This window comes from Gopherus flavomarginatus, chromosome 1, assembly GCF_025201925.1.
Source record: "Gopherus flavomarginatus isolate rGopFla2 chromosome 1, rGopFla2.mat.asm, whole genome shotgun sequence".
Lineage (NCBI taxonomy): Eukaryota > Metazoa > Chordata > Testudines > Testudinidae > Gopherus > Gopherus flavomarginatus.
In genome coordinates, this window is record NC_066617.1 from 146,545,683 (window position 1) to 146,562,286 (window position 16,604).

General features: G+C 44.2%; 1 protein-coding gene across 1 annotated transcript; it reads right to left on the bottom strand.

Moving 5' to 3' along the window:
- Positions 1-278: 278 nt before the first annotated feature.
- Positions 279-731, bottom strand: LOC127042984 (late histone H2A.2.2-like). The gene has a single exon (XM_050936614.1). It carries the CDS (start codon positions 729-731, stop codon positions 279-281), a length of 453 nt encoding a protein of 150 aa, XP_050792571.1.
- Between the last annotated feature and the right edge of the window lie 15,873 nt (positions 732-16,604).

Below are 16,604 nucleotides of genomic sequence, written 5' to 3' on the forward strand. Positions count from 1 at the left end.
CTACACCTTTCGGACAATTTCTGATGTAAATTTCTTAATGAAATAATTGAATTCTATCTTTTTAGGCTTTTATACCATATTATCAATGCAGCTACTTGACCAATGGAATGAGCCCTTAAAATTGTAGGATAGTAAAAGAGGAAATAAATTCACAAAAGAAGACCTGGCATTTTAAATGCTTTTATTAGACCATATTGGTGCATTTGAAAAGAGCCTTGCAATCAAGTTAATGTTATTTCTCCCAAATTTGGGGTGGCAGTCTCCCCTTTGCTCTGTTCTCACTTAACAGGGACAGGAGCAGGGGCAAGCCTTCTCATGATGGCTTTCCTGCCATTCCTCTTCTTGGAAGTTAAAACTACAGACTGATTTAAGGGCAGGACCCCGCCCTGAGAGATGGGGACACCTCCCAGCAGTTTCTTGAGCTCTGAGTCACTGTGGATGGCCAGCTGCAAGTGCCGTGGGGAAATTCGACGCTTCTTGCTGCATGCAGCAACTTCCCCAGCAATATCCACAATCTCGTGAGTCAGGTATTGAAGCACTGCGGCCATATAAACTGGGGCTCCAGCTCCAACACGATCTGCAAACTGTCCTTTGCGGAGCAGTCTGTCTATGCGACTGACAGAGAACAGCAGCCCAGCCCGTGAAGAGCGGGTGATTTTGGCCTTAGCCTCCTTTGCGTTTGAGGTCTCACCAGAGTGCTCAGACTCAGACTCAGACTCAGTCTCAGACATGTTGCAGATTTCTGCTGTTCCAGCAACACTTGTGTAGCTTATCTGAATTTTTCCTTCCTTGGTTTGACTTGTTTGGTTTTCTTTCTTTTCTTAATTGGTTTGTCTGGATCTTTTCTTCCTTGCCTTGCTTTGCTTGGCTTTGTAATCTTATTTGCTTATCTGTGTTCACCTGATCTTTCTCTCCTGGTTTCGCCTTCTTTGCTCACTTTCTGGTCTGGCTTGGTGAAGTGTAGCTTGGCTAAGCCTTCTCTTGAAAAGCAGTCGGACTTGTCCACTGACCTTATCTGAGCTGGGTACCTTTTATAACCTTGGCAGTGGGAGAAAATGTACTTTCTGATTGGTTGGCTGTGAACCAATGGGAAGCTGCATTCTTTATTATCCAAGCCAGTGGACATATGTCATCCTTTATGATGGCATTGTCATTTACTCTCCCTTTATACAGCAATTTTAACCAATCATATCCACTCCTAGACAAGTTCAGTTGTAATTTTTTTTTTAATTTCCCAAACTACTAATGTCAATTAAGACTTTGATATTATTAAACAGACCACAAATAAAGTGAGAGAAACACTTTTTCACAAACAACCAACTCACCTCCCAAAAGGAAAGATTAGTAGATATATAGATTCTAAGGCCATAAGGGACGACTGTGATCAGTTAGTCTGACCTTCTGTATAATACAGGCCACAGAACTTCCCCAAAATAATTCTTAGAGCAGATCTTTTAGAAAAAAAATCTAATCTTGATTTAAATATTGTCAGTGATGGAGAATCTATCACTACACTTGGTAAATTATTCCAATTACTCTCACTGTTAAAAAGTACACCTTATTTCCAGTCTGAATTTGTCTGTTTTCATCTTACAGCCATTGGATTGCGTTATACCAGAGACTGGCAACCTTTGACACGCAGCCTGCCAGGGAAAGCACCCTGACAAGCCGGGCCAGTTTGTTTACCTGCCATATCCACAGGTTTGGCCGATCATGACTCCCACTGGCTGTGGTTCACCGTCCCAGGCCAATGGGGGCTGCAGGAAGTGGCGTGGGCTGAGGGATGTTCTGGCCGCAGCTTTCTGCAGCCCCATTGGCCTGGAGCGGCAAACTGAGGCCAGTGGGAGCCATGATCAGCCGAACCTGCATACACGACAGGTAAACAAATTGGCTGTGCTTACCCTAGTGGGCTGTGTGCCAAAGGTTGCCAATCCCTATGTTATACCTTCCCTTGCTAGATTTAAGAGCCCAATATTAAATATTTGTTCCCCATATAGATCCTTACAAGCTGTAATCAAGTCACTCTTTAACCTTCTCTGTGTTAAATAAAATTAAATAGATCAAGCTAAATAGATTGAGCTCCTTGAATCTATCACCATAAGGCAGGTTTTCTAATCTTTAATAGTACTCATAGCTCTTCTCTAAGACCTCTCCAATTTATCAACATTGTTATTGATTAGTGGGCACCAGAAATGGACACCCGCCCCATTCTCTTCTGAACTCTGAATGACCTTGCATTCTGTGCTGATTTCTGCTCTTAAAACCTCCCTCCACAAACAATGAGAACTCCATACTGCTGCTTTGAAATAATAGTACATTGGTTAGCTCCTTTGATTTAAGCGTAACCACATAAATGACACAAGCTGAGGATCTAGTTCCATGTCTGCAGTCTCCTGCAGTACAGTTGTTTCTTTTTTCTGATATTCTGAATCCCCTTAAATTCTGCAAATTAGGTCATTTTTTTTTATTTAGGTAGATAAAAATGGCTTTAGATGCCTAGCTTCAGACACCAATGTTTGAAAATTTTGGCCAGTTTCTCTTATTCCCTGGACTTGGTGATGCGGTCTTTCTCTCAGAGAAGATCTGTACTGTCTAACCCAGTGGTTTTCAACCTATGGGCCACATGTGGCCCAATCAGCGCACAGCTGTGGCCCAACTGTGTGCTAAGGGCCACCCAGCCTGCATGGTGGGGTCAAAGGTCCCGGTGTCCTGGCCATTTGGTGTGGTGGGGTTTGGGGTCAGGGCTGCCCTCCCATCTGGCCTGGCATGGTGGGGTCGGGGATGCCACCTGCTGCCCAGCTGCCCTGCTGCCCTGCCCTGCCACTCAGTCCTGCACAGGTGGGTCCAGGGTAAGGGCTGCCACCCGGCTGCCCTGCTGCCCTGTAGGGTCCAGGGTCCCTGCCGTCTGACCCTGCACCCAAGACTTCACTCCTGACCCCACTCTGTGGAGGGATCTCTGAGTGAGAGGTGCTGGGCATAGGAGTCGGGGGGAGGGGTCAGGAGGGTGCTGTGGTTCTCCACCTGCAGGCCTCGTAGCACATTGCAGGCCGCATAGGGTAAATAGGTTGAGAACCACTGGTCTAACGCCTTGTGAATGGTAGGTGGAATCCTTTGACATGCCATCACCCAAACCTTCACTGTGAGCCACAGTCACTGTTTACTATCTGGTTGCCATCTCTCTCTTTCTTACTGGATGGTTTTACACGTTTTGTCAAATGTTGACTGATCCACTATAACTTGCAAGTCCTTTTAATCTGCATTCTTGCCTTGAACATTATTCTCATTTTATAATTTTTCATGTGATTTTTCCTTCCTAAGTTTTTTATTTTGCATTTGTCAATATTGAATTTCACTTTGTTGATTTCAGACCAATTCTCCAATTGTCAAAGTTATTCTGAATTCTAATCCTGTCTTCTAAAGTGCTAAGCAACCCCTGCTTCCTGTAGTGTGGGACCCATAACTGGACACAGTACTCCAGATGAGACCTCACCAGTGCCAATTAGAGGGGAATGATCATGTCCCTCAATCTGCTAGCAATGCCCCTACTTATACAGCCTAAAAGGCCGTTAGCCTTCTTGGCAACAAGAGCACACTTAGTGTCAGTTCAGTGTCATCTGCAAACTTGCTGATGGTGCAATTAATCTCATCATCCAGAACATTAAAAAAGATGTTGAACAAAACCGGCCCCAGGACCAACCCTTGGGGCACTCCGCTTGAAACCAGCTACTAACTACACATTGATTTGTTGATCACTACCCGTTAAGCCTGACAATCTAGCCAGCTTTCTATACATCTTATAGTCCATTCATCCAATCCATAATTTTTTAACTTGCTGTCAAGAATACTGTGGGATACTGTATCAAAAGCTTTGCTAAAATCAAGATATATCACATCCACCACTTTCTCCATGTCCACAGAGCCAATTATCTCATAATAGAAGGCAATCAGGTTGATCAGGCAGGGCTTGTCCTTGGTGAATCCATGCTGACTGTTCCTGATCACCTTCGTCTCCTCCAAGTGCTTCAAAATGGATTCTTTGAGGACCTGCTCCATGATTTTGCTGGGGACTGAAATGAGGCTGTAGTTCCCCGGGTTCTCTTTTTTCCCCTTTTTAAATATGGCCACTATTTTTATCTTTTTCCAGTCATCCGGGACCTCCTCCAAATGCCACGAATTTTCAGAGATAATGGTCAGTGGCTCTGCCATCACATTAGCCAACTCCTTCAGCATCCTTCAATGCATTAGATCTGGACCCGTGCACTTGTGCATGTCCAGTTTTTTTAAATAGTTCTTAACCTGTTCTTTCACCACTGAGGGCTGCTCACCTCCACCCCATATGGTGGTGTCCAGTGCAGCAATCTGGGAGCTGATTAGTCTGTGAAGACCGAGGAAAAAAAACATTGAGTACTTGAGTTTTTTCCACATCATCTGTCAGTAGGTTACTTCCCACATTCAGTAAGGATCCCACACTTTCTCTACCTTCTTTTTCTTGCTGGCATACCTGTAGAAACCCTTCTTGTTACCCTTCACATCCCTTGCTAGTTGCGACTCCAGTTGTACTTTGACCTTCCTGATTACACTCTTGCATGCTCTAGCAATGTTTTTATACTCATCTCTAGTCATCTGTCCAAATTTCCACTTCTTGTAAACTTCCTTTTTGAGTTTAAGCCCACAAAAGATTTCACTGTTAAGCCAAACTGGCCCCCTCCCATATTTGCTATTCTTTCTGCAGTTTGGGATGGTTTGTTCCTGCTCCCTCAATAAGGCTTCTTTAAAATACAGACAGCTCTGCTGTATTCCTTGCCCCTTCATATTAGCTTTCTAGGGGATCCTGCCCATCAGTTCCCTAAGTGAGTCAAAGCTTGCTTTTCTGAAGTCCAGAGTCCATATTTTGCGACTCTCCTTTCCTTCTTTTGTGTGGATCCTGAAATCAACCATCTCATGGTCACTGTTGCCTAGGTTGCCACCCACTTCTACTTCCCCTACCAATTCTTCCCTGTTTGTAAGCAGCAGGTCAAGAGGAGTGCAGCCTCTAGTTAATTCCTCCAGCACTTGTACCAGGAAGTTGTCCCCAACACTCTGCAAAAACTTTTTGGATTGTTTGTGCATCGCTGTATTGATCTCCCAGATGTCAGGGTGATGGAAATCTCCCATTAGTACCAGGGCCTGTGATGTGGAAACTTCAGTTAGTTGTCTGAAGAAAGCTTCGTCTACCTCATCCTCCTGGTCTGGTGGTCTATAGCACACTCCCACCACAACATCACCCTTGTTGCTCTCGCCTCTAAACTTAACCCAAAGACTCTCAACAGACTTTTCTCCAGTTTCAAACTGGAGCTCTGAGCAATCATACCGCTCTCTTACATACAATGCAACTCCTCCACTTTTCCTCCTGTACCTGTCCTTCCTGAACAGTTTATACCCAGTGCTCCAGTCATGTGAACTGCTCCAACAAGTTTCTGTTATTCCAATTGTGTCATAGTTCCTTGATTGTGCCAGGACTTCCAATTCTTCCTGCTTGTTTCCCAGGCTTCTTGCATTCGTGTATATGCACCTAAAATAACTAGCTGATTGTCTTACTTTCTCAGTATGAACCAGGAGGCTTCTCATCTTGTACTCTCCTCCTTGGGTTTCCTCCTGTTATCCCACTTCCACACTTACCTCTGGGTTTAGGTGAACCTAGTTTAAAACCCTCCTCACTAGGTTAGTAAGCCTGCCTGTGAAGATGCTCTTCTCTCTCTTCATTAGGTGGAACCTATCTCTTCCTAGCAATCCTTTTTTCCAGAATACCATCTCGTGGTCGAAGAATCCAAATCCTTCTATCTGACACCACCTGCATAACCACTCATTCACCTCCACAATTCAACGGTCCCTATCTGGACCTTTTCCTTCAACAGAGATAACGGACAAGAACAAAACTGGTGCCCAAAACTCTTTTATTCTTCTTTCCAGAGCCATGTAGTCTGCAGTGATCCATGCAAGGTCATTTTTGGCAGTATTATTGGTGCCCATGTGGAGAAGTAGGAAGGGGTAATAGTCTGAGGTCTTGATCAATTTTGGCAAACACTCCATCACATCCTGGATTCTAGCTCCAGGCAAGCAGCATGCTTCTTGTGTCTCCCAGTCTGGTCAGAAGATGGATAACTCTGTCTCCCTTAGAAGGGAGTATCTGACCACCACCACCCATCTCCTCCTCTTGGGAGTGGTGGTCATGGAACCCCTATCCCTAGGACAATGCATCCCATGCCTTCCGGTCGATGGGGTCTCCTTGTGATCCCTTCCGTCAGAGGGCTCTTCCAAATCCTTCTCCACAGGTATTAACCTGTGCAGAGAGCCTGAAAATAGTTGTGCAACTCTATCTGCGTTGGGGGTACATAGATTCTCCTCTTTCTTCTTCTGGAGGTCACATGCTGCCAATTGTCTTCCCCGCTCTGCTCTGCACTCTGATTCTTCAGCACATTTTGCTTCCAGAGCCAAACACTGACTTCTATCCAGAAAAACTTTATTTTCTCTGATGCAACGCAAGGGTCATACTTGGTTCTTTAGTCCTCTAACCTTCTCTTCAAATATGGAGACCAACTTGCACTTCGTAGAGACGAAGTCACATCTTTCCCCTTGGAGAAAGACAAGCATGGCACATTCTGAGCAGGTTACAACAATTGATTGCTCACTATCCATGTCTTCCTTCTAAGAGGCTCCTCAGATGTTGTATGAACTGCTCACAGGAGCCTGGAAGGCAACCACACTCTGTGTGAACTCCCCGCAGGTGTACTCCCAGGCAAACTCCCTCTGTTTGCCTGTCCTCTGTTTGCTGATCACTCAGTTCACAACTGGTTGTCTTTTTATAAGACTGCTGGCTTAAAGCAGGTGGCCTGGCTCAAAGCCTTCCCTCCAATCAAGTACTCAAGGCCCACCTGGAACAAAACACTCCCAAGTCACACTTTTCAATCAAACACTCACATGGTAGAACAGACATACTATTCAAAAAAAGAAGCACATGGTCAAACAAATGGTCACAGCAGACAGACACTCAAATATTCATCCCACCAGCTCACAGCACAGCCCCTCTAATGCAATATTCATCTTACCTCCTCTCAGAGGGTTCCCAGGGAAACTCCCTCAATTCCCCCAATCCCAGTCATCCAGGCCAATGACTAATCTTAAATTTTATACAAAGAATGATTGAAACTACAAAAACTTTCAGACTGAACCATGTTTATACAATATATACAAATAACCTCTGAAAAGTAGCTGAAAATGACAGTAACACCTTATGTTTATAAGAGGGTAAAATGGTTGGTGTTAATTGCTGGTAATATTTACAGATGGACTTGGATGGCTTTTCTTGCCAAAACAAGGGTTCCTCGTACAATCATATAAATGCAGATCATCTAGGCCTGCCCCCTGTACTGAGGTAGGATATAGTTTACTTAGATCATTTTTGACAGGTGTTTATTGAACCTGTTCTTAAAAACCTCCAAGGCAGGGATTTCACAGCCTCCCTAGGTAACCTGTTCAAGTGCTTAACTATGCTTTTAAGTGATTCCAGGGAACCTGTGAGCTTGTTGTGTAGCTCTGACCACACTGTGAACTAAAAGGGAACACTAACAGATTTTCCAAGCTCAGGACTCATAAAGCATATTTACACAAGCATTATATTTGCTTCTCTCTTCTGTCCCTCATCACCACAGACAGAAAAAAAAGATAATAAATGTGTCACAGATCATTGAAAGCTCCTTAAATCGAGGCACTGAAACTCAGTAGCAAGATCCATAAACTGTGAGTTCTGTCAGTCATGACTGCAGTGTATAGGTATCCAGGGTGCAATCGCTACCTCACTCCCACAGACCTGCCCTAGCCTGCGCTGAGCTCAGTTCAAATCCTGAGAGGGACAGCCGCTTCTCCAGCTGTTCCAGAGTCCTAGTGAGGATTCTGGAGAGAATAGTATACAAGAAATTACACCCAGTTCACTCCTGAAGTTTCAAGTATGCCTTGCTGTGTGTGTATTCAAATCCTCAAGAGAGTGGGTGAAAAGTCAGCACATTTGTACAAAATATTCCACTCAAGACTTTTGACATCTTGTATCAAGATTTCAAACAGTTTCAAGTAGTTCTCCTTATTGACACTGTAAAAGTGCTTGGTGCTATGATATGGTGGCAACCACACCATTGGCTATGGGTTGAGTAATGCAGGAAAGACCCACAAAAGCTAGAGGGTAGAGCAGTCCTGCTGTTGCAGTTCATGTACTTCCCAGATACCATCGCTGCCGCTTTGCATACAATTGACAGGGCAGGTTTCACAATCAAGTGTGAATGACATCAGCACTGAGCGTCTGCTATATTTCTCATATTTTCTGTTGTGGTTTTCCATCTGTGGCTGAGAATGTCTAACTATTCCTGATCACTGATAACAAGCAGCTGAGTCTATGCTATTTTCTAAAGTGCGTGTGGAAAGTGCAGGACTAATAGCCTGGAGGCTGATGTCCTCTGTTTCCAGAATAGCTACAACCCAGAGGGCAGTAACACAAGCTGCCTTCCTGGGCCCAACATCCATATGCACACGGTCCCGTCCCCCTGCTAATGTTAACCTCATCCTTGACCTCAAGGACCTCTAAGGGAGACAGAGGCCCATGATATGATCCATTCCAGTTTTCATTTTTGTGATGTAAACACCATCATTCTCAGAGCAAGACTGGGATACTTCCACTTATTTCAGATAGGCCCCTGAGGGGCCTCCAGATGGAAATTAAAACCTGGAGGTATAGAAGAACCAGTGACCTAGAGATGAAGAAGGGCCATATTCTCACCTTGTGTAAAGCTGCATAGCTCATTGAAATCAAAAGAGTTACACCAATTTTATCTAAGGGTCTGGCCCTGAATATATGAAAACAGTCTCATGATACTGTATAGTTGTTCCAGTTGTCTCCTAAGATGAATGTTGTGGTTGGTAGTGCTGGATACAGACAGATTAAGTTGCTGAGGGGGTCCATGCAAGTTCCCCACCACCACCAATTTTGCTTGTCTGAGTCTTGTTCTCAGTATCCCTATGAGTTTAGGCCTGCCACTCTACATAGGTTTGTTAGTGTATTTTACTCATGTCCTACAAGTGTTAGAACAGGATGAGGAAGACTTCAATAACATGCAAAAACAGTTCTGAGGAAACATGTAACCCCTCAATCCATTTAGAGCGTGCAATTAAGTCCTCACTATCACAACCACCAAATTCCATGTTTAATTATATTTTAAAATTACCTAAATATCATTCATTGAAGTTGTTATAAATCCAGACTTTGCAGAAGAAGGAACTGTAGATTCACGCATCAGAGCGTACATGTCTATAACATGACAAGGGAACAATTTGATTTTGCAGATTCACACAGGAATATCTTCCCAGCATTCAAAAATAGCAAGAGACCTTGCCATTTTTGGGACACAGCATGACAATAAAACTTAAGCAGAATTTGCCAAATGGACAGCTAGACCCTGAGGACCAGAACCCTACTTCATCTCACCAGCTTCTTTGTGCCTCACTGGCTTGGAAAGGGGGGAGAAAGCTGGCTTAAACAGAAGTTGAAGCTATGCCATTTTATACCAGCTAAGGATCTAGCTCATGACTATTGTAGTGCTAACAGCAAAGGATCTGCTGCTTCCCCACTCATTAAGACACAGCGTTTTTAATATGTTTTATCTGTAACACTTTCATCTTAAGGATAAATGTGCTTGCTTAGAAAGGGTGATAACATAAAAATGTGGGAAATGATGCTCTTTATCGCCTCTGAAGAAAAAGCAAAGCGCAGACGCTGGTCATGTAGGCAGTCTGGCTAGCTGGGAATAACACAGTGTAGGTAGAGAACTGTGCACCCTGGAAAAATCCCAGTCAGCAGGGATAGAGACAGGGGTCTCTGTCCAAGAGAGGTGACAGGGCTGGGAGCTTGAGTAGCATTATGGAAGAAAGATACAGGTGCAGTTGACCTGAACTGTGACTTGCATTTTGAAAATCTCATCTTTAGACATACAAGTTTAGGCATCTACAATGAAATGTTTTTATCAAGACAGTTTCCAAAAGAAACAACTTTTTTAAAGGCACAGTCAGGGAAAAAATGTTTTTCAAATATTTTCCCTTTGGAAAAGAAAACGTTTAGTGCTAATTTAAACTAAGAATTAAAGGTTGAGACATTCTTAATTTTGGTCAATAACTATAATAATTCCAGACAGTGTTTTCTTCTTTGATCTGTCCAACTAAATTACCTGTACCTGAAAACACCTAAGCACATCAAAAACAAGGAGGAGTCATTGTGGCACCTTAAAGACTAACAAATTTATTTGGGCATAAGCTTTTATGGGCTAGAACCCCCCTTCATCAGATGCATGGAGTGAAAACTACAGAATATATATTCTAGCATATGAAAAGATGGGAGTTGCCTTACCAAGAGGGAGGAGGTCAGTGCTAATGAGCCAATTCAATTAAGGTGCAAGTGACCTATTCTCAACAGTTGACAAGATGGGGTGAATATGAAGGGAGAGAAAATTACTTTTGTAGTTCTAATGAGACCAATACAATCAAAGTGGCCCATTTCCAACAGTTGCCAAGAAGGTGTGAGTATCAGCAGAGGGAAAATTACTTTTTGCAGTGACCCATACACTCCCAGTCTTTATTCAGGCCTAATTTGATGGTGTCCAGTTTGCAAAGTAATTCCAGTTCTGCAGTTTCTCGTTGGAGTATGTTTTTGAAGATTTTTGTTGAAGAATTGCCACTTTTACATCTGTTATTGAGTGTCCAGGAAGACTGAAGTGTTCTCCTACTGGTTTTTGAATGTTGCAATTCTTGATGTCTGATTTGTGTCCATTTACTCTTTTGCAGAGAGACTGTCCGGTTTGGCCAATGTACATGGCAGAGGGGTATTGATGGCACATGATGGAGGCTAAAATTTGGATATTTAAAATAAAAATTTCCTTCTCTGTGTTACTCAGCATTTTATGATCTAACTTGTTTCCACTATAAATGCTGTTTGTTTCTATTGTGCACTGATACTAATGTTAATGTTTATAATGTTTTTCAGTTTATTGGGGAAGAAAAACAAAACAAACCCCACAAGAATTAAGGCTTGATTCTCAGTCACTCTAGGCTTGTTTACACCACTCTGGCAGTGTAAATGAGAATTGATCCCATTACTTTAGTGATTCAGATTGTGAAACCCATGTGCAATCCGCGTGTTGTAGCACTTATTTCATTTCACAATGGTGTAAGTCACACAGGAAACCTGAACGTCAGACATCCAGCCTTCACAATGTGTGTTTTGGGCTTCGTAGAAAAGTTGTCTGTGTCTCAGCAGAGTGTGAGAGTGACACAGAATCGTAGCAAATAGGGGACTCCTCGGTCATCCAGCCTGATCTCCTGTCCCCTGGAATCCCACAGGACTATGACCTTCTGCATTCCCACATCAAATCCAAACTCTCTAGAAACTCACTCCCTCATTGGATACTCAGTCACCTCCCCAGGGGAGTCTGTTCCTCTATTTCCGTTGCTTTCGCTGTTACAAACTTTGCCTCAATATCATAAGACCTGACTATGGCAGCTATTAATAGCTATGGCTCAGAGCTGCACTGCCCTAGCAGAATCTCTGTGGCCCAGAAAAATACAATGCCTGCTAGATCTCCCTAGGAAACAGGGTGACACACCTGAGCTCTGTCTTCTTGAAGGGTTCGAGTGTGCAGAATGCCCTCCCCTATCCAAGGCTAGCCAGCTCCTTCCTTCCTTCTTCCTTAATTTAGGAGAGCCTTGAACCTCAAGGAGTTCTAAAAAGGAGCAATCCCCACATTGAGAAGAGTGTAGGGCCTATAAAGGCTCCTTGCCCGTATGAGGAGACACAAAAGCCAGCACACATGTTGCATCCTCCCTTTACCTTGTGCAGCCACAAAACCTGTCCCATTCCCTGAACTTGTCTTTGTGCCATACACTATCCTCCTAGGTCTATACAAACAAGATTCCAGGAATAGTATAAAAGCTGAAGTCTCATATGCCTGGAGCTAGAATTCAGGATGTGACGGAATGTCTGCTGAGATTGATCAAGCCTAGTAGGCATGGGATGCATTGTCCTAGGGACAGGGGTTCCATGATCACCACTCTCAAGAGGAGGAGATGGGTGGTGATGGTCAGGGACTCCCTCCTAAGGGAGATGGAGTCATCCACCTTCTGACCAGACTGGGAGACACAAGAAGTGTGCTGCTTGCCTGGAGCTAGAATCCAGGATGTGATGGAGTGTTTGCCAAAATTGATCAAGACCTCAGACTATTACCCCTTCCTACTTCTCCATCTGGGCACCAGTGATACTGCCAAGAATGACCTTGAGTGGGTCACTGCAGACTACGTGGCTCTGAGAAAAAGGATAAAAGAGTTTGAGGAGCAAGTCATGTTCTCGTCCATCTTCCCTGTTGAAGAAAAAGGCCCAGGTAGGGACCCTGGAATTATAGAAGTAAATGAGTGCCTTCAGAGAGAGGCCTCTGGATTCTTTGACCTTGACATGTTGTTCCAGGAAGAAGGATTGCTAGGAAGAGATGGGATCCTCCTAACAAAGAGAGGGAAGAGCATCTTTGCAGGCAGGCTTATCAACCTAGCAAGGAGGGATTTATATTAGGTTTACCATGGGATGTAGACCTAAGCCCTGAGGTAAGTAGGGAAGTGGCATAGTGGAAGGAAACACAAGGAGGAGAGTACAAGACAGGAAGCCTCCTGATTCATGCTGAGAAAGTAGGGCAATCAGCTAGTTGTTGTAGGTGCACATACATGAACGCAAGAAGCATAGGGAACAAGCAGCAAGAATTGGATGTTCCTGGCACAATCAAGGAACAACAATGTGATTGGAATAACAGAAACTTGGTGGAGTAACTCACATGACCAGAGCACTGTCATGGATGGGTATAAACTGTTCAGGAAGGACAGGTTGGAGGAGAAAAGGTGGAGGAGTTGCACTGTATGTAAGTTGCTCAGAGCTCCAGTATGAAACTGGAGAAAAGCCTGTTGAGAGTCTTTGGGTTAAGTTTAGAGGTGAGAGAAACAAGGGTGATGTCATGGTGGGCATCTGCTATAGACCACCACATCAGGAGGATGAAATAAATGAGGCTTTCTTCAGAGAACCAAATGAAGTTTCCAGATCACAGGCTGTGTTATTCATGAGGGACTGCAATCACCCTGACATCTGCTCAGAGAGCAATACAACAATGCAAAATCCAGGAAATGTTTGGGGGATTACTGGGGGTAACTTCCTGGTACAAGTGCTGGAGAAACCAACTAGGAGCCGAGCTCCTATTGACCTGTTGCTCACAAACAGGGAAGAATTAGTAGGAGAAATAGAAGTGGGTGACAACCTGGGCAACAGTGACCATGAGATGACTGAGTTCAGGATCCACACAAAAGGAAAAAAGGAGATCAGCAGAATATGGACCTTGGACTTCAGAAAAGCAGATTTTGACTCCTCCAGGGAATGGATGGGCAGGCTCTCCGGGGAAGCTAATATGAGGGAGAAAGGAGTCCAGGAGACCTGGCAGTATTTTGAAGAAGTCTTATTGAAGGTGCAGAAAGAAACCATCCTGATATGCAGAAAGAGTAGTAAATATGGCTGCCAACCAGCTTATCATAGAGGACCTCAGGAGATCATCAAGTCCAACCCCCTTCTCAAAGCAGAGCCAATCCCCAAATGGCCCCTCCAAGAATTGAACTTACAACCCTAGGTTTAGCAGGCCAATGCTCAAAACCACTGAGCTATCCCTCCCCACAATTATGATTGGGGACTTACCAATCTCCTAGAACTGGAAGGGACTTTGAAAGGTCATCAAGTCCAGCTCCCTGCTTTCACTAGCTGTACCAAGTACTGATTTTTGCCCCAGATCCCTAAGTGGCCCCCTCAAGGATTGAATTCACAGCCCTGAGTTTAGCAAGCCAATGCTCAGACTACTGAGCTATCCCTCCCCCCAAGTTTGACTTAGCAGAGCAATCTTTGGTGAACTTAAACACAAAAAGGAAGCTTACAATAAGTGGAAACTTGGACAGATAACTATGGAGGAGTATAAAAATATTGCTCGAGCATGCAGGGGTGTAATCAGAAAGGCCAAAGCATAATTGGAGTTTCAGCTAGTAAGGGATGTGGAAGGTAAAAAGAAGGGTTTCTACAGGTATGTTAGCAACAAGAAGGTCAGGGAAAGTGTGGGACCCTTACTGAATGTGGGAGGCAACCTAGTGACAGATGATGTGGAAAAAGCTGAACTACTCAATACTTTTTTTGCCTCGGTCTTCCCAGACAAGGTCAGATCCCACACTGCTGTCCTGGTCAGCACAGTATGGGGAGGAGGTGCGCAGCCCTCATTGATGAAAGAACAGATTAAGCACCATTCAGAAAAGTTGGACACACACAAGTAAATTGGGCCAGATCTAACGCATCCGAGGGAGTTGGTTGAAGTGATGGCAGAGCCATTGGCCATTATCTCTGAAAGCTTGTGGAGACTGGAGAGGTCCCGGATGATTGGAAAAAGGAAAATATAGTGCCCATCCATAAAAAAGGGAAGAAGGAGAATCCGGGGAACTGCAGACCAGTCAGCCTCACCTCAGTCCCTGGAAAAATCATGGAGCAGGTCCTCAATGAATCCATTTTAAGAACTTCTAAGAGAGTAAGGTGACCAGGAACAGTCAACATGGATTCACCAAGGGCAATTCATGCCTCACCAACCTGACCCCCTTCTATGATGAGATAACTGGCTCTGTGGATATGAGGAAAGTGGTGGATATGATATATCTTGACTTTAGCAAAACTTTTGATATGGTCTCCCACAGTATTCTTGACAGCAAGTTAAAGAAGTATGGATTGGATGAACAGACTATAAGGTGGATAGAAAGCTGACTAGATTGTCAGACTCAATCGGTAGTGATCAATGGCTCACTGTCTAGTTGGCAGCCGGTATCAAGCAGAGTGCTCCAAGGGTCGGTCCTGAGTCCGATTTTATTCAACATGTTCATTAATGATCTGGATGATGGAATTGATTTCACCCTCAACAAGTACAAGAATGACACTGAGCTGAGGGGAGAGGAAGATATGATGGAAGGTAGGGATAGGATCCAGGGTGACCTAGACAAATTGGAGGATTGGGCCAAAAGAAATCTGATGAGGTTCAACAAGAACAAGTGCAGAGTCCCGCACTTAGGATGGAAGAATCCCATGCACTGCGACAGGCTGGGGACCGACTGACTAAGTGGCAGTTCTGCAGAAAAGGACCTGGGGATTACAATGGACGAGAAGTGGGATATGAGTCAACAGTGTGCCCTTGTTCCCAAAAAGGCTAATGGCATATTGGGCTGCATTAATAGGAACATTCCCAGCAGATCGAGGAAAGTGATTTTCTCCCTCTATTTGGCATTGGTGAGGCCACATCTGGAGCATTGCATCCTGTTTTGGGCTTCCTCACTACAGAAAGAATGTGGAGAAATTGGAGAGAGTCCAGCGGAAGGCAGCAAAAATGATTGGGGACTGAGACACACAATTTATTAGGAGAGGCTGAGGAAACTGGTTTGATTTAATCTGAAGAAGATAAGAATGAGGGGGGATTTCATAGCAGCCTTCAACTACCTGAAGGGAGGTTCCAGTGAGGATGGAGCTCAGCTGTTCTCAGTGGTGGCAGATGACAGAACAAGGAGTAATGGTCTCAAGTTGCTGTGGGGGAAGTCTCGGTTGTATATTAGGAAAAAATATTTCACTAGGAGAGTGGTGAAGCACTGGAATGGGTTACCTCGGGAGCTGGTGGAATCTCCATCCGTAGAAGTTTTTAAGGCCTGTCTTGACAAAGCTGTAGCTGGGATTATTCCATTGGGATTGGTCCTGCTTTGAGCCGGGGGTTGGACTAGATGAACTCTTGAAGTCTCTTCCAACCCTAATCTTCTATGATGCTATGATTCTATGATTTTATGCCAGAGAAAAAAGTAGTGGTTGGCCTCAATCCCTGCAGCACTCCTTGCTCTTTCTGACATGAGGTGATAGAAAGTAGATGCCAGATGCTCAGATGGTGCAAATTGGACGTCAGTGATCAATGCACTGATTTATAGCAGCCAAGGATTTGGGCTCAAGTATCTGGTCTTCAGCATGTCACTCAGAGCTCTAACTCCTGCGTATTATACCCAGTGTCTGGAGTACTCTCAGAACCCTGTGGCAAGAGACAAGGACTGAGAATTGGTCCCAAACCCACTGCTGGGCAGTGCAGAGTGCTAATCTCTGCCACATGTAGCTGGTAACAAGAGAACATGACTATGATGCTGTGAAAATCCTGTATTCACTCCTGCATGTGAATCTTGAACCTGCAGTTCTCCAGAAACAAGTTGCATCTTTAAAAACCAAACCACAGAATTTACACAGACAGGGCTATTTTCTTCAGCTGTTGCAAAGAGAAATAAGTGGAGGGCAGATAGGCGAGAAGGGAGGCAGAGGAAGAAAGAGAGAGGAACAATTTCTATGTCAAAGGGGAACATTTTTCTTTCATAACATCCTGTTATAGGAAGTTCTGGGTTACTCTGTTCTGACATCCGGGTTTCCTCATTTGAATTGCATTAAAAAGGAGCCGTCTCTAAAA

Bases quoted from the DNA above. Each gene is read 5' to 3' on its own strand.
- LOC127042984 (XM_050936614.1), bottom strand. From the start codon at position 731: ATGTCTGAGACTGAGTCTGAGTCTGAGTCTGAGCACTCTGGTGAGACC.